At 37.4% G+C, this 26003-nt stretch overlaps 1 protein-coding gene across 1 annotated transcript in view; it reads left to right on the forward strand.

The window, feature by feature from the left end:
- Nucleotides 1–26003, forward strand: part of EPB41L5 (erythrocyte membrane protein band 4.1 like 5) — a 145457-nt gene that overhangs the window by 79865 nt on the left and 39589 nt on the right. The window contains exon 17 of the mRNA XM_028101374.2: nt 24316–24479. Coding sequence (XP_027957175.1) covers nt 24316–24479 — 164 coding nt within the window. The remainder of the gene's footprint in view (nt 1–24315; nt 24480–26003) is intronic.

A 26003-nucleotide genomic window follows, 5' to 3' on the forward strand; every position in this document is an offset into this window, starting at 1 on the left:
AGAGAGCATGAGTGGGGGCAAGGGACAGAGGGACAGGCAGACTCCCCACTGAGCATGGAGCCTGACATGGGGCTCATTCCCAGGACTCTGAGATCATGCCCTGAGCTGAAATCAAGAGTCAGACGCTTAGCTGACTGAGCCACCCAGGTGCCCTGATGTAGGGTTGTGAATTCAAGCACTGCATTGGGTGTAGAACTTACTTAAAAAAAAAATTATGTAGCATTTACAAGTATTTGATTCCTTTTAATGGTTTAATATATTCCTTTGTATGATACACAATCTTTTATTTGTTCATCAGTTGATGGGACTTGGGTTTCTACTTTTTGGCTATTGTCAGTACTATTCTCAGCACTCAGGTACAGGGGTTTTTTGTTTTTTTATGAACACGTGTTTTTAGTTCTTTTGGATATATTGATAGGAGTGTAATTGCTGGGTCTGTGGTAACTGTGTTTAACATCTTGAGGAATGTTAAAATTGTTTTCCAGAGTGGCTGCACCATTTTATATTTTCACCAGCCACTTTGTTACCTTTTTCATTATAGTCATCCTGATTGTTTTGAGGGTGGTAGGTAGCTCATTGTGGCTTTGAGCTGCATTTTCAGGGGGCTAATGATGTTAGGTATTTTTTAATATGCGTATTGGCAATTTGCATATCTTTTTTGGAGGAATGTCTATTCACATCCATTTTCAAGATTGGGTACAAGTAATCTTTTATTTCTTTATCAGCATCTGAAATTCTGTCTTTTTATTTGCGCTCCTTTTTCTCTGGTGGCATGTCTTTATTTAGTCTTTTCATAGAACATTTTACTTTATTTTTGTGGCACATTATATGTTTGTCCCTACCTATGTGAAGCAGATTGTACAGAATGAAAAGAAGGCACAGTGACAGATCTTAACACCAGGATGATTAGTTATTTCTCTGTTTTAGAGAGATAAAGTAAAAAGATTAAGTTAACAGTATTTATGTTTTGTAGTTCACATCTTTATGAGTTGGGGTGCTCAGGGTTGAATTATTTGCTTTTAGAAATTATACTTTTTAAATTATTCTCTCTTGACTTTTGCTTACTTGTTGTAATCCCATATCTGTTTGCAAGTTTCAATGGGGCAGTTAAATAAATCTTTCTGGATGAAGGCACAATAAGAATGTTCCATTTAAATGACCTACATATTTCCCTAGGGAAGAAAAGAGTGGGTGTAGTAAGTTTATTTAAGCAGTTATTGAGAGCATTGTGTGCCGGGTTCATTGGTGTTTTATTTTCTCTTGCTGTGTAATAAATACTAGAAAATACAGAGATAAATCCTGAAGTGGCTTTGGCAAACCTGTCTGTCAGGAGAGGTATTTTATCAGATGTTACCTGTGAAAATTTCAGTAACAGCAGCACACAAGAATGTGGCATAAATGGCCTTCATTACATCACAGCTTGTTCTAAAATGCAAGGGTGGGATAGTGAGCAAGGGAATGATTGTTCACCCTTCAAGTCTTTGTAACTTGAATGTATCAGCCACAGCTTTATTGGAAGATGAGTTTTAATGAATCCTATTTTTTTTGGTTTTGTTTTGAGATAGAAGGTGGTTGGAAGAGAAACACTTGCTGGTATCTTCTATTAAAAGAAGTAGATGTTCTTTTAATACCTCTCTTGTACTCATTCTGTTCTCACCCTCTCATGTGTGCTCTCTCCCCCACTCCTCCTCTTTCCTCCTTCCCCCTCACTACCTCTTACTCTCTCTTTTCCCATCTTCCCACTTTGTTTAGTTTGAAAAGAAATATATTGAGAGTCAGAATGAATGGAATAAGTTGTTTTTATGTGTCTCCTGACCTGATGATAATGTCTTTATACTAAAAAGTTATCACCCTCCTTTTTTCTCCCCAATACTAAGCATTTAAAGTTGTTGAGATTTCCTTAGGATTTTCATCATGCTTAAAAGGTAGATTCCCTACTGGGTACATGTCAAAATTAGTAACTCAGTAATTCAGTGACTAGTTGTTAAGTATCTACTGTGTATAGGCACTGTCCTACATTCTGGAAATGAAGTAGTGACCAAGACATAAGTTCCTATCCTTATGACATATATTCTAGTGAAGGAGGCTGATAATAAATACAAGATACAGATGCCGTAATTTCAAGTAATAACATGCTGTGAAGAAAAGAAGGTCATGTCATAGTAAGTGAATGCAGGGTGAGGGATAGGCCTTTGAAGAAATAACCTTAGTTGAGGTAGGAGTGGTATAAGGAGTCAGCCATACAGGGAAGGAGGAGTATCTCAGGCAGATATAACAGCTAATATAGAGGCCTTTGAGTTGATTTTTGAGGAGTCGGTGATGGATTTTAAGTGAGAAAGGGATAAGCAATAACCTTCTCTTTCATGTTCCCAAGGCTGTTACCACATTCAGAGAGTCAAATACAGTATACTACTGTTTCCTACTCTATGCTGTCCATATTCAAGTTTCCTGATTGTCCTAAAACTGTTTTATAGTGACTGCTTTGATCCATTTCAGAATTACACATTAACATTGTGTTATTTCTTGAGTGTCTTAATCTGCAGCAGTTCCTCAGCCTCTCTGTCTTTCACAGTATTTGCATTCTTAAATAGTTATTGTTTCATAGACTGTCCCTAATTTGGATTTAATCAATTGTTTCTTCATGATTCCATTCAGTTTATGCACTTCTGTCAAGAAAAATGCGATGTATCTATACAGATGTGATATATCTGTGGCATATCACATCAGAGGGTACTTGATGCTGTTTTGTCTATTACTGATAGTGTTGATTTTAGATTACTTGGTTTAGGGGTTGTTTATCAGATTTTTCTACTATCTTGGTTATCTTTTTTGTAATTAAAAAATGATTGAATACTTTGTGTAAATATTCTGTCTCCCAGTAAACTTTCACCTAGTGGTGAAAATTAGTTACTATGATTGTTACAAAATGGTGATTTGCTATCATTCTACACTAATTAGTTGGTTAGTTGGTATTCTACAAAAAGAACTTTTTCTTATCTATTTATACATGGATTCATGGATTCTTTCATTCAATATGTTATGTAGTTCATGACTATTTTTATTCCTTTGATAGTGAAACTATCCCAAATCTGACCAGTGAGAACCCTGTCAAACTACATTCTATACCAGTTCCTATATACCCCTCTCTTTCTGAGAACTTTTTCAGTTTTTGGTATAAGAGCTTCCACACTCATCTTGTACTTCCCTTGCCTTAGCCCTGAAATCAGCCTTTTTTTTTAAGAGCCTGATTCCTTTTAGTTAAAATGGTATTTGACATTCAAGATCTGGGCATTAGATATGTTCATTGCTCCTGTAAATGTCATTGCTTCTAGACTTAATAGAGTTAAAAAATTGGTATGTTTAAATAATAAATTCATACTGATACTCTAATCCCAATCCAATACCTCCTAGAGTTCTTCTTTGCCTCCCCAGTTCCTTATTTCTGTCTCCCTTCTCTCCTAGGAGAAACCTAACTACCAGTAGTATACTGATTCCTTTTTTTGAGACATCCTTAAATAGCTTCAGAACTGCTGTCCCATACCACTATCAAAAACAAATCTAAGTAAGTTTCAGTATTTCCCCACAGTTCTCTTTAGGCTGAGAGTAAATAAAATACTAAGCTTAAAATTTACTTGGAATGGTTACTTTTTCTTCTATGTAATTACAGTATTCATTTGTAGTAAATACATTTTTAAAATAATTTTTATTGTTATGTTAATGACCATACATTACATCATTAGTTTTTTGATGTAGTGTTCCATGATTCATTGTTTGTGCATAACACCCAGTGCTCCACGCAGAATGTGCCCTCTTTAATACCCATCACCAGGCTAACCCATCCCCCCACCCCCCTCCCCTCTAGAACCCTCAGTTTGTTTTTCAGAGTCCATCGTCTCTAATGGTCCGTCTCCCCCTCCGACTTACTCCCCTTCATTCTTCCCCTCCTGCTATCTTCTTTTTTTTTCTTAACATATATTGCATTATTTGTTTCAGAATTACACATCCGTGATTTATCAGTCTTGTACAATTCACAGTGCTCACCATAGCACATACCCTCCCCAATGTCTATCACCCAGCCACCCAATCCCTCCCACCCCCCACCACTCCAGCAACCCTCAGTTTGTTTCCTGAGATTAAGAATTCCTCATATCAGTGAGGTCATATGATACATGTCTTTCTCTGATTGACTTATTTCACTCAGCATAACACTCTCCAGTTCCATCCACGTTGTTGCAAATGGCAAGATCTCATTCCTTTTGATGGCTGCATAATATTCCATTGTGTATATATACCACATCTTCTCTATCCATTCATCTGTCAATGGACATCTTGGCTCTTTCCACAGTTTGGCTATTGTGGACATTGCTGCTATAAACATTGGGGTGCACGTACCCCTTCGGATCCCTACATTTGTATCTTTGTGGTAAATACCCAGTAGTGCAATTGCTGGATCGTAGGGTAGCTCTATTTTCAACTGTTTGAGGAACCTCCATACTGTTTTCCAGAGTGGTTGCGCCAGCTTGCATTCCCACCAACAGTGTAGGAGGGTTCCCCTTTCTCCACATCCCCGCCAACATCTGTCGTTTCCTGACTTGTTAATATGAGCCATTCTGATTGGTGTGAGGTGGTATCTCATTGAGGTTTTGATTTGGATTTCCCTGATGCCGAGCGATGTTGAGCACTTTTTCATGTGTCTGTTGGCCATTTGGATGTCTTCTTTGGAAAAATGTCTGTTCATGTCTTCTGCCCATTTCTTGACTGGATTATTTGTTCTTTGGGTGTTGAGTTTGATAAGTTCTTTATAGATTTTGGATACTAGCCCTTTATGTGATATGTCATTTGCAAATATTTTCTCCGATTCTGTCGGTTGTCTTTTGGTTTTGTGGACTGTTTCTTTTGCTGTGCAAAAGCTTTTTATCTTGATGAAATCCCAATAGTTCATTTTTGCCCTGGCTTCCCTTGCCTTTGGTGATGTTTCTAGGAAGAAGTTGCTGCGGCTGAGGTCGAAGAGGTTGCTGCCTGTGTTCTCCTTTAGGATTTTGATGGACTCCTGTCTCACGTTTAGGTCTTTCAACCATTTGGAGTCTATTTTTGTGTGTGGTGTAAGGAAATGGTCCAGTTTCATTCTTCTGCATGTGGTTGTCCAATTTTCCCAACACCATTTGTTGAAGAGACTGTCTTTTTTCCATTGGACATTCTTTCCTGCTTTGTCAAAGACTAGTTGACCATAGAGTTGAGGGTCCATTTCTGGGCTCTCGATTCTGTTCCATTGATGCTCTGTGTCTGTTTTTGTGCCAGTCCCATACTGTCTTGATGACAGCTTTGTAATAGAGCTGGAAGTCCGGAATTGTGATGCCGCCAGCTTTGCTTTTCTTTTTCAATATTCCTCTGGCTATTCGGGGTCTCTTCTGGTTCCATACAAATTTTAGGATTATTTGTTCCATTTCTTTGAAAAAAGGTGAATGGTATTTTGATGGAGATTGCATTGAATGTGTAGATTGCTCTAGGTAGCACTGACATCTTCACAATGTTTGTTCTTCCAATCCATGAGCATGGAATGTTTTTCCATTTCTTTGTGTCTTCGATTTCTTTCATGAGTATTTTATAGTTTTCTGAGTACAGATCCTTTGCCTCTTTGGTTAAATTTATTCCTAGGTGTCTGATGGTTTTGGGTGCAGTTGTAAATGGGACCGACTCCTTGATTTGTCTCTCTTCTGTCTTGTTGTTGGTGTATAGGAATGCCACTGATTTCTGTGCATTGATTTTATAGCCTGATACTTTAGTGAATTCCTGCATGAGTTCTAGCCGTTTTGGGGTGGAGTCTTTTGGGTTTTCCACATACAGTATCATATCATCTGCAAAGAGTGAGAGTTTGACTTCCTCTTTGCTGATTTGGATGCCTTTGATTTATTTCTTTTTGTTGTCTGATTGCTGTGGCTAGGACTTCTAATACTATGTTGAATAGCAGTGGTGAGAGTGGACATCCCTGCCGCGTTCCTGACCTTAGGGGAAAAGCTCTCAGCTTTTCCCCATTGAGAATGATATTTGCTGTAGGTTTTTCATAGATGGCTTTTATAATATTGAGGTATGTACCCTCTATCCCTATACTCTAAAGAGTTTTGATCAAGAAAGGATGCTGTACTTTGTCAAATGCTTTTTCTGTATCTTTTGAGAGGATCATATGATTCTTGTTCTTTCTTTTGTTAATGTATTATATCACGTTGATTGATTTGCGGATGTTGAACCAGCCTTGTAGCCCAGGGATAAATCCCACTTGGTCATGGGATTTTGTTTGTTGGGAGATTTTTGATGACTGCTTCAACTTCCTTAGTGGTTATAGGTCCGTTCAGGTTTTCTATTTCTTCCTGGTTCAGTTTTGGTAGTTGATACATCTCTAGGAATGCACCCATTTCTTCCAGGTTATCTAATTTGCTGGCATAGAGTTGCTCATAATATGTTCTTATAATTGTTTGTATTTCTTTGGTGTTGGTCGTGATCTCTCCTCTTTCATTCATGATTTTGTTGATTTCGGTCATTTCTCTTTTCTTTTTGATAAGTCTGGCCAGGGGTTTATCAATCTTGTTAATTCTTTCAAAGAACCAGCTCCTAGTTTCGTTGATCTGTTCTACTGTTCTTTTGGTTTCTAGTTCATTGATTTCTGCTCTTATCTTTATGATTTCTCTTCTCCTGCTGGGTTTAGGCTTTCTTTGCTGTTCTTTCTCCAGCTCCTTTAGGTGTAGGGTTAGGTTGTGTATTTGAGACCTTTCTTGTTTCTTGAGAAAGGCTTGTATTGCTATATACTTTCCTCTCAGGACTGCCTTTGCTGTATCCCAAAGATTTGGGACAGTTGTGTTTTCATTTTCATTGGTTTCCATGAATTTTTTTAGTTCTTCTTTAATTTCCTGGTTGACCCATTCATTCTTTAGTAGGATGCTCTTTAGCCTCCATGTATTTGAGTTCTTTCCGACTTTCCTCTTGTGATTGAGTTCTAGGTTCAAAGCATTATGGTCTGAAAATATGCAGGGAATAATCCCAATCTTTTGGTACCAGTTGAGACCTGATTCGTGACCTAGGATGTGATCAGTTCTGGAGAATGTTCCATGGGCACTAGAGGAGAATGTGTATTCTGTTGCTTTGGGATGGAATGTTCTGAATAAGTCTGTAAAGTCCATTTGGTCCAGTGTGTTATTTAAAGTCTTTATTTCCTTGTTGATCTTTTGCTTAGATGATCTGTCCATTTCAGTGAGGGGGGTGTTAAAGTCCCCCACTATTATTGTATTGTTGTCAATGTGTTAATTTGCTTTTGTTACTAATTGGCTTATATAATTGGCTGCTCCCATGTTAGGGGCATAGATATTTACAATTGTTAGATCTTCTTGTTGTATAGACCCTTTAAGTAGGATATAGTGTCCTTCCTCATCTCTTATTGCAGTCTTTGTTTTAAAATCTAATTTGTCTGATATAAGGATTGCCACCCCAGCTTTCTTTTGGTGTCCATTAACATGGTAAATGGTTTTCCACCCCCTCACTTTCAATCTGGGGGTGTCTTTGGGTCTAAAATGAGTCTCCTGCAGACAGCATATTGATGGGTCTTGTTTTTTAATCCAGTCTGATAGCCTGTGTCTTTTGATTGGGGCATTTCGCCCATTTCCATTCAGGGTAACTATTGAAAGGTATGAATTTAGTGCCATTATATTGCGTGTAAGGTGACTGTTACTGTATATTGTCTGTGTTCCTTTCTGATCTGTGCTGCTTTTAGGCTCTCTTTTTGCTTAGAGGACCTCTTTCAATATTTCTTGTAGGGCTGGTTTTGTGTTTGCAAATTCCTTTAATTTTTGTTTGTCCTGGAAGCTTTTTATCTCTCCTCCAATTTTCAATGATAGCTTAGCTGGATATAGTATTCTTGGCTGCATATTTTTCTCGTTTAGTGTTCTGAAGATATCATGCCAGTCCTTTCTGGCCTGCCAGGTCTGTGTAGATAGGTCTGTTGCCAATCTAATGTTTCTACCATTGTAGGTTACAGATCTCTTCTCCCGAGCTGCTTTCAGGATTTTCTCTTTGTCTCTGAGACTCGTAAGTTTTACTATTAGATGTCGGGGTGTTGACCTATTTTTATTGATTTTGAGATGGGTTTTCTGTGCCTCCTGGATTTTGATGCCTGTTTGCTTCCCCACATTAGGGAAGTTCTCTGCTATTATTTGTTCCAATATACCTTCTGCCCCTCTCTCTCTTTCTTCTTCTTCTGGGCTCCCAATTATTCTAATGTTGTTTCGTCTTATCGTATCGCTTATCTCTCAAATTCTGCCCTCGTGATCCTGTAGTTGTTTATCTCTCTTTTTCTCAGCCTCTTTATTTTCCATCATTTGGTCTTCTATATCGCTGATTCTTTCTTCTGCCTCATTTATCCTGGCAGTTAGTGCCCCCATTTTTGATTGCACCTCATTAATAGCCTTTTTGATTTCGACTTGGTTAGATTTTAGTTCTTTTATTTCTCCAGAAAGGGTTTCTCTGATAACTCCCACACTTTTTTCAAGCCCAGCTAGTATCTTTAAAGTCATGATTCTGAACTCTAGGTCCGACATCGTACTAATGTCAGTATTGAGTAGGTCCCTGGCAGACGGTACTACCTCTTGTTCTTTTTGCTGAGGTGATTTTTTTTCGTCTTGTCATTTTGTCCAGAGGAGAACAGATGAATGAGAGAACAGAATGCTAACAGTTTTAACAACGTCTCCAGCAAATATACTCTATACAAATCAGAAAAGACCTGAAACCAGGGGACAAGAAAGGGAAAGAAAGAAGAGAAAAAAAAAAAAAGGAAAAAGAAAAAGATAAAAACAAGCAAAACAGAGCAAAACAAAAAAAAAAACAGAATATGATTAGGCTAGTGCATAGATCAGTGCCACACACTAGCTTTTGGGCATATTTTGGTGTGTTAGAAGAAAGTGCCTGCTAAAATTTTAAAGGAAGAAAGACTTATATATGTACAAAATAAGGGTTGATACAATGAAGGGATGGCAGATGACTGTAAAGTTGAAAATTATAAAAGATTTTATAAAAGGAATTGATAAGTTTTTAAAAAGAAAGAAGATTTAAAAAGAAAAAAAAGGGAGAGAATGTGATCAGGCAGGAGACTAGAACAAAGCCATACACTAGTGATTTAGGGTATATTTTGATCTGTTAGAAGAAAGTATCTCAAAATTTTAAAGAGAGAACAACTTTTATATATATGCCAAAAATAAGGGTAACTACTATGAAGGGATAAAAATATGACTAAAAATGAAAAATAAAAATTTTTTTAAAAAGGGGATTGATAAGATGTTTGAAAAAGGGAAAAAGTAAAATTAAAAAAGTTAAAAAATTAATTTTGAGAAACTAATGAATTATGGTAAAAAAAAATCATGAATTCTAGTGCAGTATTCCCTTAGCACTGGAGTTCTCCAGTTCTCCTTGATCGGTAAACTTGGTCTTGGCTGGCTGTTTGTGCTGATCTTCTGGGGGAGGGGCCTGTTGCCGTGGTTCCCAAATGTCTTTGCCGGAGGTGGAATTGCCCCGCCCTTGTGAGTCCGGGCTAAGCAAGGTGCTCGGGTTTGCTCTCAGGAGCTTTTGTTCCCTGCAAGCTCTCGGTACAGCTTTGGAGGACCAGGGTGAAAATGGTGGCCTCCCAATCTCTGCCCGGAGGAGCTGAGAACTCGGGGCCCCGCTCCTCAGTGTGCCCCCAGAGAAAAGCAGTCACGCCCGTCTCCCCGGTCTCCGGCTGCACTTTGTTCTCACCCGGCCTGTGATCGAGCGTTTCTATGTCTGGCACCCGACCCCGTGTGGAGTCTCCAAACCCAGCAGATCCCTGTGGTGTGCTTCCGTGCCGCTCCTCCCAGGGGAGGAAGGGGAGTCTCCCGGGCTCTGCCGCTTGTTGGGTCCCTGCTGGAGGAGCAGTGGCCCAACTGGGCTGCGGATCACAGTTTATGGCAACCCCGAGCCGAGAGGTCTCTGCAGCCGGCTTCCCCACTTTGATACCTGGGAGCTCTGCTGCACTCAGGCACCCCCGGTCTTTCTGTGACCCCGGGGGTCCTGAGACCACACTGCCCCACGAGGGTTCCACCTCTCCGCTTAGCCACTGGAGCGACGTCCCTCAGCGGAGCCGACTTCTAAAAGTTCCGATTTTGTGCTCCGCGGCTCTAGCACTTGCCAGAAGCGGCCGACGGAGGCCCCCTCCCCCGCCGTCTATCCTCCCGAATATTGCCTCGGATTCACTCCGCATGTCCTACCTTCCAGAAAGTGGTTGCTTTTCTGTTCAGAGTGTTGTTACTATTCTTATGTTTGATCTCCTGTTGAGTTCGTAGGTGTTCAGAATGGTTTGATCCCTATTCAGCTGAATTCTTGAGACCAGACGAAATCCAGGTCTCCTACTCCTCCGCCATCTTGCTCCGCCCCCTACATTTTGATTTTTCTAGATGTTGCCAGATTCCTCTTCATTGGGGATGAAGTGTATTTTTTTTTCCCTTACAGCTTTATTGAGGTACATTTGATGCACAGTGAAGTACATTTATGCAAAGTGATAAGTTTTGGCATGTATACCAAATATACAGATACAGATATATACAAATATACAGATATACACCTGTGATATCAACACAATCAAGATTAATGATAGATATGTTCAATGTAGTTTTTTTTTTAAATTCCTCTTTTTATGACTGTATTTTTGTATGTTTAAGAGCCATTTCTTTGAATTGAGTCTTATTTGTAGCATCTTCTGCCTTTTCAAGCAGGACTGTTCACTCTTCATTTTTAAGAAGTTTTTAATGTATATTGGCGATACTAACTATATAATATCAGTAACTTAATAATAATGTAATGTCAGTAATGCATCTATGTAATGTCAGTATCTTAGATCCACTTAGAACTACTTTGGTATAAGGTATGAATAATGAATTTTAGTTTGTTTCCAAATGATTCTCCTGTTATGTCAACACTCCTTTTTAAAAAATTCTGGAACAACTGAATGTTCATATAGAAAAGAATGAAATTGGACCCCTGCCTCACACCATGTAAAAAATGAACTTCAAATTGATCATAGACCTAAAATTAATAGCTAGAGGTATAAAAGTCTTAGAGGAGAACACAGGAGTAAATCGTTGTGGACCCAGTAGTAGTTTTTTAGATATGACATCAAAAGCACCTGTGACAAAAAAAAAAAATTGGAATTCATCAAATATGAAAACTTGTGTGTTTCCAAGGATGCTGTCAAAGTGAAAAGACAGCCCATGAAAAGGGAGAAAATATTTACAAGTTTTCTTGAGTTCTCTGGAATGACTTAGTTTTTTCCCTACTCCAAAATTAGGTTTTAGCTTTCTATATAGTCTTTCTAATCAATGACAACTTGTTCATCTGTTCCACTCCCTTCAAATTTATCTGCCCCCCCCTTTTTTTTTCTTGTAAGTGAATGTGATTTTGTGTCCTTATGTTGTCACTTTGGAGTGATTTTATGAGAAAGTGATTTTATGAGAAATTTAATTTCCTGTTTTTTTTTTTTCTTTTTTAACATGCTTTGTAATTTTTTGTTTGTGAGTTCAACTTGCCTTATTTTAAACAGGTTTGTTTTCTTTCCTTCTTTCCTTATCCTTTCTAGTAAGGCAGTTTTGAAATTGCCCCAGCCTGAATTTCTGAAATCCTCAGCTCTGAGGAAGGTCTTACAGTAGGATCTTTTGGCGAAATTTCCTCTAGGCCTTAAGCCAGGATGTGGTGGTCTTATTGTTGGTTGCACAGATATTTCTAATTCTTTTTTTTTTTTAAGATTTTATTTATTTGGGGGAGAGAGAGAGTGAGAGTGTGCAAGGGCAGGGGGACTGAGAAGCAACTCCCCACTGAGCAGGGAGCCTGACTGGACACTGGGATTATGACCTGAGCCTAAGGCAGACAATCAACTGACTGAGCCACCCAGGCACCCCTGGTACTTCTAATTCTTCCCTTCATTGCAGGCAAGCACTTTCTTTTCATTTGAAACTGGACTTGTGAATTGAGCTTTTTCAGCTTCTGTTCCTATCTAGAAGACACGGTACCCTTGTTTTAAGTAGTGAGTCTGACTCTTGTTTACTGTCTCACTTGAGGTGTCTTGGGTTTCATTCCTCCCAGGGAGAGTTGGGGTTTTTTTTTTACCTCAGTGCCTGTTTCCGCTTTCAGATTCCTCAGTTCCTCCTGGCTTAGCCCCAGTTCATTAATGGGAGTTGTTTTTGGAAGGGCCCGAATTCTCTGCTTTATCTTTCCTTTAATTACTGTATTCATCTATACAAGGTCAACTCTTCTTTTCCCTTTCTAGCCCTTCATTTGTACATATAAGAATCACCTTTTTTTATAAGATTTTATTATTTGAGATCGAGAGTGAGAGCGAGAGTGAGAGCATGAGCTGAGCCAGGAGACAGAGGGAGAGGGAGAAGCAGGCTTCCCACTGAGCAGGGAGCCCAATATGGGGTTCCATCCCAGGACACTGGGATCATGACCTGAGCCGAAGGCAGACGCTGAACTGACTGAGCCACTCAGGCGCCCCTAGAATCATCTTATTTTTAGTAATTGAAACATATGTTAAGTTACAGAAAGTCCAGTTCTAATCTTATATCCAATTTAATGATTTCCCCTTCCCTCATTCTCATTTTGATAGGGATGGTGGTGGTTTGTTCTTTTAATCTTTACTTTTTCCTCCTCACTCTTATGCTTACTTTCAGGGTTGAAGAAGAAAGAGGAAAGGGGGCAGTTTTACTTGAATGATGCTATTGCAATCCAGCATGGTGTCATGGCCTGTATATAAGTACTAGCTCTTTTGTGCTTAACTCTACTACGTTTTTTTTTTTTTTTCAAAGGCCCTCATAGAGCTGGTCACTTCCTCACATAGGCAGTATACTTCATATCTCACCTTTGGCAACACTCTTCTTTCCTTTATTCCTGGCTCAGCTCTTACTTAAGAGTACACTTGTGTTGGTCATCTTACCTTGGTACATTTGTCTCATGGGTGGAGTTCCATTGAATGGGCTTTAAGCAGGACTTCTACTTGGCCCAAGGGAGCACATGCTTTTTTTTTTTTTATTCTCAACTTTTTATTTTGGAAAACTTCAAACCCACAGAAAAATTGAAAGAATTGTGGATGAATAGCCCTATGCCCTACCCCTAGACTTTCTACCTGTTAATATTTTGCCTATTTGCTAACATTTGTTTTCTTGGCTGAAATTATTGAGGCTCATAAGGCAGACATTATATTAGTACATCCCTAAATACTTCAGCATGTATCTCTAAAAATCAGACATTCTTGTACATGTTTATCACACTCAAAGTTAAACAGTGATATGATACTATTATTTAATACATAGGTGATACTCACATTTTCCCAAATATTTCAATAAATGCTGTTTATAACTGTTTTTCTTTCTGATCCAAGATCCAATCAAGATTTAGTGTTTTTTTTTTAAAGATTTTATTTATTTATTTATTTTAGAAAGAGGCAGGGAGAGCAGAAGGAGAGGTACAAGCAGACTCCACGATGAGCGTGGAGCCCAAAGTGGGGCTCGATCTCATGACCCTGAGATCATGACTCAAGCTGAAACGAAGAGTTGGATGCTTAACTGACTGAGCCACCCAGTTGTACCTTGTCCAGCTGCTGGTCTTTTTTCTCCATGTTATTAAGGTTGGCTCCAGTCATCTCATTGAGTTTAGACTTCTCTATGCTGAAGGAGGCACTGCCCTGCATGGGAAATATATTTACATATACTCCTAAACTTGCACATTCATGTATCAGATAACCCCAGTGCTCCCTGATGTAAGCCTAGTAGTTTCTGACGTTTAGCAACCCCCTACCACAAAGTAAGATGCCATTCTCCCCTTTCACAGGTTCTTTTAGAGCCTCCATTTACTTGATGGTGATTTTGCAAAGCCCTACTTTCTTGGGGAGAAGAAGAGAAAAGTTAGAGTGCACTTGTGTCCTTTAAGTTTTCTTGCAGAATGTTTTTGTGGAATTGTCTTTTATGGTCTTGATAATGTGGCATTCTTAGGTTTTTTTTTAGTAAGTCTTGCTCAGATCTTTAGAATGTGGGATGTGTTAATTCTCTAGGACTGCTGTTACAACTGGGTGACAACCATAAATTTTGTCTCAGTTCTGAGGCTAGAAGTCCAAGAGATCAAGGTGTAGACAAGATTGCTTGCTTCTGAGAGCTATGAGAAAGAACTTGTTCCATGCCTCTCACTAGTTTCTGGTGGTTGGCTGACAGTCTTTGGATTGCAGAAGCATCACCCGGTCTCTACATGTGGTGTTCTCCTTGTGTAGGTATCTGTGTCGAAGTTTACCCCTTTCGTTAGGACGTTAGTCATATTCAGTTAAGTATCTACCCTACTCTCTGGTATGAGCTCACCCCTACTTAACTAATTACATCTGCAGCCATCCTGTTTCCAAATAAGATCACATCCTGAGGTGTTAGGACTTTAACGTAAGAATTTGGGGGTGGGACACACATAATGTGGGTACTTTTTAATCTCTGTTCTTCAGAAATTCTGAAACAGCTCAACATTCTTGTATATATGGGCTTTATTTAATTTCATATGAATGGTTTTTTCTTAGTTTTGTATGTTACAGACTGAATATTTGTGTCCCCCAAAGTCCCTATGTTGAGAATTAATCCCCAGTGTTGATGGTGTTTGGAGGTGAGGTTTTTGGGAGGTGATAAGGTCATGAAGGTGAAGCCCTCATGAATGGGATTAGAGCCCTTATAAAAAAGACTCCAGAGAGGATCCCTCATGCACTCCTCTTGTATGAGGATACACTGAAAAAAATGGTCTCTGAACTAGAAAGCCAACCTTCACCAGACACCAAATCTGCCAGTGCTATTTTTGGATTTCCCAGCTTCTAGAACTGTGAGAAATAAATTTCTGTTGTTGATAAGCCACACAGCCAATGTTATTTATGTTACAGAAGCCTGAATACACTAAGGCACATAGTGTGTAGTTAAAAAAACTTCTGTCATGTGTTCATGTTGGGACCACAGGAGATGAACTACCACCAGTTATCACCATCTTTTGTCTAAAAACATTGCTATTCACATCTTTAAATTTTTATTTATAAAGATTTTATTTATTTGAGAGAGAGAATGTGTGCACATGAGTGGGGGGAGGGGCAGAGGGGGAGTGCAGAGCCTGATGTGGGGCTCGATCTCACAACCCTGAGATCATGACCTGAGCCGAAACCAAGAGTTGGACGCTTAACCAACTGAGCTACCCAGGTGCACCCACATCTTTAAAAATTTATGATGAAAATTTCAAAATTACATGACGTATAGAGAATATATATAATGAAACTGCAATATGCTCATTAACCAGCTTCAACAAATTCTAATATTCCATATTTTTGCTTCTTCGGTTCTTCCTATCACCACCATCACTTTTTCTTTTGATGATATTATTTAAAAAAAAAAAATCCCACAAGTGACACTGACTCACTCTTAGGGAAGATGACAATTGGAACAATGGAAAAAGGCTTGAAAACAAGCTTATGAGATGGTTTTACACTAATCGATTTTTATAGTGTTAGTGTTAAAAGATGAAAAGTGCCTGAAATGCCTTTGCTCCAGTGGTTTCAAATTAGTTTTAGCCAAGAAATCCTTTGAATTAAATTTACCTGAAATTCTAAAGAAACATCCATAAGAAGATCATTGTGAGGAGACCAAAACAACACCACTGTTTCCATATCCATAGATAAGTCACATGTGTCTGGAATCCTTTGGGCTCTGTACCAAGGTAAAGTGATTTGTCCAAAGTTGTACAGCGGGGTGGTTGCAGAGATAGGACTGGGACACAGATCTGTTGTACAGAAATTCTCTTTGTTCTTACTACCTCTTTTAACAGTTTTCAAAAGAATTTTTTGCTTACTTGGATCCCAGACACAAGATATGTAAGTGAAACATGGACTTCATTCTTCTAGGAAAAGCATGGAACCTTCTAAACAGTGGCAGTTCCTTTGCTTTGCTCTAACTCAGTATTAGATCAACAAAATGGTCTAAGCTTTGAGCTTTCCCACAGCAGAGGAATTGGGTTGGGAGTCTCCGGTTCTTTAAAAAAACAATACATTTAGAATACATTGGGTTTCTAAATGGAATTGTTTTCTTCATTTTAGTTTCTTGTTCATTGCTAGTGTACAGATATACAGTTGATTTATATATATATGTGTGTATATATATATATATTTTAATTTATTTTGACAGAGACTCAGCGAGAGAGGGAACACAAGCAGGGGGAGTGGGGGAGGGAGAAGCAGGCTTCCCGCAGAGCGGGGAGCCCGATGTGGGGCTCAATCCCAGCACCCTGGGATCATGACCTGAGCCAAGGGCAGACGCTTAACGACTGAGCCACCCTGCTGAACTAGGTAATATCTAGTATCTAATTATCTAGTTATCTAATACATAGGTGATACTCACATTTTCCCTAAATTCTGAGTTTAGCTAAGGTTTTTTTTAACTTTATTGAGACATTTTTATATATTATAAAATTCATTTATTGTTAAGTGTACAATTCCATGATTTTTAGAAGTGTATGGAATTGCATACACAATCATCACCACAATCCAGTTTTAGAATGTTTTCATCATCCCAAAAAGTTCCCTTGTGCTGGTCTACACTTAAGTAATGCTCCTACCCTCCCACTCTCTCAGGCAACCACTGATCTGTTTTCGGTTTCTATAATTGCCTTTTCTAGACATTTCATATAAATGGAATTATACAATATGCAGAGGTTTACTTCTGGCTTCTTTCATCTAACATAATGTGTGTGTGTTTTTTTTAAGAATACTGTTTTTATTTTTATTTATTTTTAGGAAGAGGGAGGGGGGGCAGCGGTAAAGGAAGAGAGAGCATCTCAGGCAGGCTCCATGCCCAGCGTAGAGCCCAACATGGGGCTCGATCTCACAATCCTGAGGTCATGACCACAACCCTGAAATCAAGCTGAAATCAAGAGTCGGATGCTTAACCAACTGAGCCACTGAGGTGTGCCTTAACGGTGTTTTTGAGTTCATCCATGGATCCTAGTCTGTTCCTTTTAATTGCCAAGTAATAGTCCATTGTATGGATATACACATTTTGTTTATCTGTTCACAAGTTGATGGAAATTTGAATTGTTTCCATGTCTGGGCTACTATGAATAATGTTATGAACATTCCTGTACATGTCTTTGTGTGGACATAAGGTATCATTTCTCTTGGATAGACTGCTAGGAGGAAAATTGCTGGATTGTATGATAAATTTACATTTTAACTTTTCAAGGAATTGGCAGACTGTTTTCCAGAGTGGAAATGCATGAGGGTTCCAGTGTCTCCACATCTTCTCTAACACTTGTTGTTTTGTCTTTTTGATTATAGCCACTGTAGTGAGTGAATAGTGGTATCTCACTGTGGTTTTGATTTGCATTTTCTTGAGGGCTGTTGATGTTGAGAATCTCTTCTTTTTTTTAAGATTTTATTTATTTATTTATTTGACAGAGAGACAGCGAGAGAGGGAACATAAGCAGGGGGAGTGGGAGAGGAAGAAGCAGGCTTCCCGCTGAGCAGAGAGCCTGATGTGGGGCTCTATCCCAGGACCCTGGGATCATGACCTGAGCTGAAGGCAGATGCTTAATGACTGAGCCACCCAGGAGCCCTGATATTGAGAATCTTTTCATGTGCTTATCAGCTATTTCTATATTGTCTGTGGAGAAATGTCTATTCAACATTTTGCCCATTTTTATATGAGTTACTTGTCTTTTTATTATTGTTTTAAAAGAGTTCTTTGTATATTTTGGATTCTTGTCCTTTATCAGATTTATAATTTACAATTTTCTCCTAATATTTGCCTTCTCTTTTCACTTCTATATCGTATCTTTTTTTTTAAGATTTTATTTTATTTGAGAGAGAGAGAGAGTGCGTGCGAGCAGGGGGAGGGGCAGAAGGAAAGGGGGAGAGAGAAAATCTCAAGCAGACTCCCTGCTGAGCATAGAGCTCTATGTGGGGCGGGATCTCATTACCCTGAGATCATGACCTGAGCTGAAACCAAGAGTCGGATGCTCAACCAGCTGAGCCTTCCACGCACCACCCTATAGTGTCTTTTGAAACTCAAACATCTTATTGTGATAAAGTCTAACTAAGTTTTTTCTTTTATGGATTGTGCCTTTGGTTTCATATCCTAAGAACATTTTGCCAACCCAAACTCAGAGATATTTTTTCCCCTATGTGTTCATCAAGTATTTGCAGTTTTAGCTCTTAACGCTTAGGTCTATTAACCATTTTGATTTAATTTTTATGTATGGTGTGAGGTAAAGGTCTAATAACTTCATTTGCATATATATTTAATTGTCTTGGCACCATTTTTTGAAAAGATTATTCTTTTTTTCCATTGATTTGTGTTGGCAAAAATCAACCATGAATGAAAGAAATTCTGAGCTCTCAATTCTTTTCTGTTGATTTCCATGTCTATCTTTGTGTTGCTACCACTCTCTTGGTTACTGCAACTTATAGTAAGTTTTTAAGTCAGATGGTGTTTATCCTGCAACTCTTATTTTTTTCAACAGCTATTCTAACTTTTTTGAATTTCTGTATAAATTTTAGGCTTGGCGTGTCAATTTCTACCAAAAAAAAAGCCTGCTGGAAATTAGATCGTAAATGCATTAAGTTTGTAGATCAGTTTGGAAAGAATTGCCATCTTGACAATATTAGTGTTCCAATCTATGCATATGAAATGTCTTTTCATTTATTTAGATCACCATTTATTTATTTTAGTTTTAAGTGTATAAGTTCTGCCTGTCCTTTATTAAGTTTATTCTTAAGTTTTTATTCTTTGTGATATTATAAATGGAATTGTTTTAATTTCAGCTTCCTGTTGTTCATTGCATAGTATATAGATATACTTGATTTTTGTATGTCAATCTTGTATACTTCAACTTTGCTGAACTTATTTATTACTTTCTAGGATTCTAGGAAATCTAAGATTCTATCATCTGTATGCAAAAACCTCTTTCTTTTTACCTTTTCCTTTCCAGTCTGGGTACCATTGATTTACTTTTCTATTCTTTTCCTTTTTAAAATTTTTTTTCTTACTGCATAAGTTAGAACCTTTAGTACAGTATTGAGCACAAGTGGGAACAGTGAATATCTGTGTCTTGTTTCTGTCTTATGGAAGAAAGCATTCAGTCATTTGTCATTAAATATGATATTAGCTGTTGGTATTTTGTAAATGCCCTTATCAGATTAAGGATGTTCTTATCTAGTCCTCATTTGTTAAGAGTATTTTTTTACCATGAATGGTGTTGAATTTGCCAAATGCATTCTGCCTCTATTGAGATGATCATGTGGTTTTCTTCTGCTAATTTGATATATTACCTTAATTGATTTTGGAATGTTAAACCAACTTTGCATTCCTTGGGTAAATCCCATTTGGCCATGGTGGCCAATCCTTTTTATTTCTTACTTAATTTCTTGTTATGTCTTTGGTATGGTTCAGTATTAAGGTAGTAATGGTTTTCTAGGATGAGTCAGGGAATGTTGCCTCTTCCTCTGTTTCTGAAATAGTTTGTGGAAGATTGACATTATTTCTTCTTTTAAATATTTGATAGAATTTACCAGGGAAGTCATATGGGCCTGAGTTTTTCTTTGTGAGATTTTTAATTACAAATTCAGTTTCTTATATGTGTCTATTCAGATTTTGTGTCTTCTGTAGTAAACTTTGGTTGTTTGTACCTTTCAAGGAGTTTTTCCATATCATCTAAGTTGTTGAATTTATTGGCATAAAGTTTCTAATGTTCCCTTATACCATTTTATTTATTTATTTTCAAGTAAGTTCTATAGCCAACATGGGGCTTGAACTCACGACCCCAAGATCAAGAGCTACATGCTCCACTGGCTAAGCCAACTGGGTGCCCCTTTTATACCATTTTAATATATGTAGGATCTGTAATGATGTCACCTTTCTCATTCCTGATATTGGTAAATATGTATTCTTTTTTCCTTATCAGTTTAGCTAGAGGTTATCAATTATGTTGAGCTTCTCAAAGAACTAGCTCTTGGTTTAATTTGTTTTCTCTGTTGTTTTCTCCTTTTGATCTTTATTATTTTCTACCCCCCTCTTCCTTTGCATTTAATTTGTTCATCTCTTTGTAGTTTATTGAAGTATAAGCTTAGGTCACTGATTTGAGAACTTTATTCTTTTCTAATATAGATATTTAGTACTATAAATAATTCCTCTAAGTATTATGTTAGTGGGATGCTTAAAAATTTGAATATGTTATGCTTTCATTTTCATTTAGTTCAAAATTCTTTTCTAGTGTTCCTTTTGGTATCTTTTTCGAGCCATTTGTTATTTAGCCTTATATAGTTTCCAAATGTTTGAGGATTTTCCAGGTATCTTTCTATTTTGGATTTCTAATTGAATTCTCTGGTCAAAGAACATATATTTTGTGTGACTTGAATCCTTTTGAATTTATTGAGTCTTATTTTATGGCCCAGAATATGGTCTTAGTGGTTATTTTGTGTGCACTTGAGAAAAACATGTATTTTGCTGTTTTGGGTATAGTGTTCTATAAATGTCAATAAGGTGAAGTTGTGTTTAGTGTTGTTCAAGTCTACTATAACCTTGCTGATTTTCTGCCTGGTTGTTCTATCACTTATTGAAAGGGGGGTACTGAAATCTCCAATTGTAATTATTGATTTGTCCCATTACTCTTTGTAGGTCTTTCAGTTTTGGCTTCATGTATTTTGAAGCTTTGTCGTTAAGTTCATAAATATTTAGTATTATTCTCTGGATTAAGTGACTCCTTTATCCTGATAAAGTGATCATCTTCATGTTAAGTACTGTTCTCTGCTCTGAACTCTATTCTGATACCAATATATTCAGTCAGGTTTTCTTTCAACTAGTGTTAGCTTGATCTTTTTCTATCTTTTTATTTTCATTTTTTAATTTCTTTTTTTATTTTTAATCTCTTTGTTTCTTCATATTTAAATTGTTTAGATAGGCAGTATGTAATTGGGTTTTGCTTTTTAAATCTTAAATGACAATCTCTGCATTTACATGTTAGACTGTTTCCATGTATTGTGATTATTGCTGTGATTAAGTTTAAGTCTCATCTTTGTTGTTTTCTGTTTGTCCCATGTTTCTTATTCCTGTCTTCCTCTCTTTCTGCCGCCTTTTTCATTAATCAGGTGTTATTTTTAAAAAATTCCATTTATGTCTTTTCTGTGTATTTTTGTTTTGTGTTGTTTTTACTTTAATGGTTGCTTTAGCATATACAACTTACCACGGTCTACATTTAAGGGATATTATACTGTTTCATGTATAGTATAAGAACCTTACTGTAGGATATTTCCATTTCTACTCCCTAGCCTTTTTACTATCATTTGTCAAGCATTTTACTTTGTGTATGTTATAAATCCCATTGTACATTGTTCATTTTACTCTGCCTATAGGTTTTTCTTTAATGTTTTTTTAGTGCAGGTCTTTGGTCATGAATTTTTTGGTATGAATGACTTATTTTGATTTTTTTGCTTTATTAAGATATAATTCACATGCTATAGCATTCACCATTTAAAGTGAACATTCACTGTTTTCAGTACATTCATAGGATTGTGCAGCCTTTCTCACAGTTTTATTTTAGGATATTTTTGTCCCCCTAGAAGAAACCCCATACCCTTTAGCAATTGTTTTGATCACAGTTCCTATTCACTCTTATAGGGGAGGTATCTCCTACCCTAAATATTACAAAATCGCTGAACATACAACACCCAACATTGGGCAGATGAGATAGACAGCAATTTGTTAGTCACATATACTCATAGCTCAAGGGAGGGGAAAACCTCACAACATACAGGGCCATGTGGGTGTTCTACTTGGGAGCAAAGTAAATAAGCATGAGCTGTGGGAGGCAGGTTTTATAGTAACATGAGGATGAGGTGACCCCTGGTTCCCACCAGAAGATGTAATTGCTTGTTTGAATAATTTCATAGGCCAGCAGGGAAGTAAAACTCATTAAGAACTAGGTAGAATGCAGCTGGTACAGCTAGATGGGGAACTTTCCTTTTTTTTTAAAAGATTTTATTTTTAAGTAATCTCTACACCCAACATGGGGTTCAAACTCAAACCCCAAGATTAAGAGTTGTATGCTCTTCCGACTGTGCCAGCCAGGTGCCTGGGGATCTTTTCCACTGGATGGGAGTGAGGGGATTGGGAGCAGCATATCTGGTAAGAGCAGGGGAATGCTTGATTAGGTGTTTGGGGCCCTGTGAGGCCCAAGGTGTCAAGGCAGCACTTAATATTGAATCTTAATTTCATGGCTCACCCCACAGCAGTCAGTCTGCATTCTGCCTTGACTCCTCCTCCAGCCCCTGGCAGCCACAAATCTACTTTCTGTCTTTATGGATTTGCCTATTCTGGACAGTGGACTCATAGGTGGTATTTTGTGTCTGGCTTTTTCCCCTTAACACCATGTTTTCAAGGGTCATCCATGTTGTAGCATGTGTCAGTACTTCACACATTTTTATTGCTGATTAATAATCCATCCTATGGTTATACCATTTTTTATCTCTCCATTCCTCAGTTGATGGGCATTTGAGTTACTTCTACTTTTTGGCTGTTATGAATAACGCTGTTGTGAACATTGGTGTACACATTTTTTTTGTGGATATATGTTTTTGTTTTTCTTAGGTATATGCCTAACTTTTCCTTTGTTTTTTAAATAAGCTTTTTTTTTCTGGATATAAAATTTGGGTTGTTAATTTTTTTTTCTTTCAGTGATTTCAAGATGTTCCCCTTCTGCCCTCCAGTGTGCATTATTTCTGATAAGAAATCTGCTGTCATCTTTATCTTTATTCCTTTGAACATATAATGTCTTAGGTTGCTTTTAAGATTTTCTTATCATTGGTTTTAAGCAGTTTGATTATGATGTGCTTTGGTGAGTTTCCTTCATGTTGTTTGTGTTTAGGGTTTGTTGAGATTCTAGGATCTATGAGTTTACAGTTTTCATCAAATTTAGAAAATCGTCAGCCATTATTTCTTTAAAAATTTGTTTGGTCCCATTCCCACTTTGGGACCCCAGTTATTCATACAGTACACTGCTTGAAGTTGTCCCACAGCTAACTGAGATTCTTTTCATTTTGGGGGGATTCTTTTTTCTCTGTGTATTTTATTTTGTATAATTTCTATTGCTGTCCTTTCAAATTCAGTACCTTTTCTAATGTCAAATCTGTCAATCCCATTCAATATATTTTTCATCTCCATTATCTCAAGAAGTTTGATTTGGGTCTTTTATATTTTCTATGTCTCTGCTTAACTTCATGAACATATGGAATACAGTTATAACTGTTTTAATGTCTTTCTCTGCTAATTCTAATGTTAGTTTCTCTTGATTGATTATTCTCTTAAATACGGGATATTTTTTTTCTGCCTCTTTGCATTTCTGGTAATTTTTCAGTGGATGCCTGACATTGTGAAATTTCCTTTGTTGGATGCTAGATAATTTTATATTCTTCTAAATCTTCTTGAGCTTTGTTTTAGGATGCAGTTACTACTTGGAAACAGTTTGGTCCTTTCAAGTCTTACTTTTATGATATGTTAGGTGGGTCTCTTGCCATTATTCTCCACTACTGAGGCAAGACCTTTCTGAATATTCAGTGCCTTGTGAATTATGTGTATATTTACAGTGTGGAAACAGGCACTGTGGCCCATTGTGAGTGCCTCTAGTTCTCTACCCAGCCAAAGGGAGAGACGAAATCCTGTTGGATGGTTTTTTCCCCAGCCTCAGGGAGTTTCCTCACACATATTTTCTGATCATTGCTCTGCTGAATACTTGCGGGGTACCCTCTGCAGATCCTTAGGATTCTCTCTTTGAGAAGGCTTTCTCCCTTCTGGTACTCTCTCTCATGACTGTGGCTCCCTTAGTCTTTCTAGACTCTCAGCCTCATCTTCTCAGCTAAGGGATTCCTCCATGTTCTGCCTCATTTCACCTTTTCTGCACCACTGCGTGGAAATTCTTTCAAGGCTGTCATAGGGCTTACCTTTTTTGTTTCTCAAATCTCTGTTATCTGATGTCTAAATATCTTGAAAATAGTTTCTTTTTCTCTCCTTAGGTTATTTCAGGGTGGAGGGGATGCTAAATCTAGTCCCTTTTGCGCCATTTTTGGCTGGGAAAGAAGTCTCCCCAAAAGGTTTTGACAGATGACTAAACCAGTTGGGATATGACCTCTTACGTGGATTTTTTTTTTCAACAGATATTTTTGTTAGTATTTAAATTCATGATAAATTCTTGGTCTAAGTTAGTTTTCTTTCACCCTTACAGCTTGCCTCTGAATATTGATTTGCTAGATGGTCCAGACTTATTGGAAACAACCATTGATGATGTAATTGGGGCACCTGACACTCTGGAAATACCCCAAGCACCAGATGAAGTTAACATAGTCACCAGGCAAACTGGATTGGAAGGAACTAAAGAGGAATGTGGGAGTAAGTAAATGTTCTGTGTAACATCAGGGACAACTTTTTATTTCACATCCCTTTAAAATTAGCTATTTAAATCTGTTCCTTCAAGAATATTATGCAATAGTTGAATTTTAAAATTTAATGAAGAATAGGTATGCCTTCTTTTTGGCTTGAGGGTCCATTGAAATAGTTAAGATTACACAATTAAGACAATTAAACATTTGTATCGTTTATAAGTCATTAAACATTCGTGAATTTTCAGACTTGCTTTTTACTTTGTTTCTTGGGTGAAAATTAAGAGAAAAAGGTTTCCTTAAAGATTTTTCTATAGCACAGGATTTAATAAATGTTTGACTATTCCATTGGCTCCTAGAAATTACTTTGTTATTAATGAGAAATGTTGTTCCCCGGACCTGCAAAAATACGTAATCCAGGAAGAGTGCTGCTTTTCTTAACTTTTTAAAAGGTTAAAAGGGAACAATAAGTTGCATATTGAAAATTTCTATGTATTTGTGAATTTGGTTTGATAGTAAAGCATAAACTGCCTTTAAATAGGAGCTTTCTATTGAATCTCAGTGTACTGTGTGTTCATTAAAAAGCACCTCGTATTTACGTGGCTATTGCCAATTTTGATTTCTCTCACTGAAGTCAGACACCATCTTTAAACAACTCATAGGGAACTGCCAGCGAGTACGCTGTTGTCTCTAAAGAGCATAGAATACAGCAATGGTATGTAGTAATTTAAAATAGAAAGTGTTAATGAAAAGTTACTCAGTGCTTCTGCTTAGTAGAACATGCTTAAGTATTACTGCTAATTGGCTTTAAAAATTTATTCCTTTGTTCCTTAAGTAATCACTACAAATAGACAGTGAAGCAAATGTTCTTAGCCTAAAGCAGGACTAACTTAATACAGGGTATTTCCAGGGTTAAAATAAAAATAGTCTTCCTTATAGAGGTGGCAGTATTGATTTTATATATACATTCCATTTTGTATCCATTATACGAATGCAAAAAAATTTTTTTCCTCTCTTTCAGTATTGCCATAGCATAGTGTTAGCAAACCACATTTATTTAGTATATACTTTCCAGGAAATTGTTTTGGTTTTGGAGAACATGGTAGAATGAACTTAGGAAAATGCCTAGGAAAGAAAGGAGCAAGTAAGATGTAATAACTCCAAATACTGGAAAGCCTGATATATCAAAGAATTTATTTTATGGTGCTTTATTGGTGAATCTTGGATCAGCAACTTCAAAGGATAAGGGAAGCAGATTTAGAATCAGTATAGAGGAGACTTTTAAAAATCTTTCTGCCGTATATCAGAAATAGATACCTAATAGTAAGTGAGCCCCCTCATTACAGAAGGTACTCAAGCAGAGCTTAAATGACATTAAAGTTGTGGCAGAAGAAATTATTGGGTAGTGTGGAGGTTTCATTGATAAGACTTATTTAGTTCAGATTTATAACATTTGTTCAAAGTCATTCAGTGAAAATAAAGTGTTTTGATATTAAGAATTAAGGTCTTATAATCCTGGTATCCAATTTATTCT

Source organism: Eumetopias jubatus, unplaced genomic scaffold (assembly GCF_037043125.1).
Source record: "Eumetopias jubatus isolate StellerSeaLion01/CBP00866 unplaced genomic scaffold, mEumJub1_p1.0 scaffold_3, whole genome shotgun sequence".
NCBI lineage: Eukaryota > Metazoa > Chordata > Mammalia > Carnivora > Otariidae > Eumetopias > Eumetopias jubatus.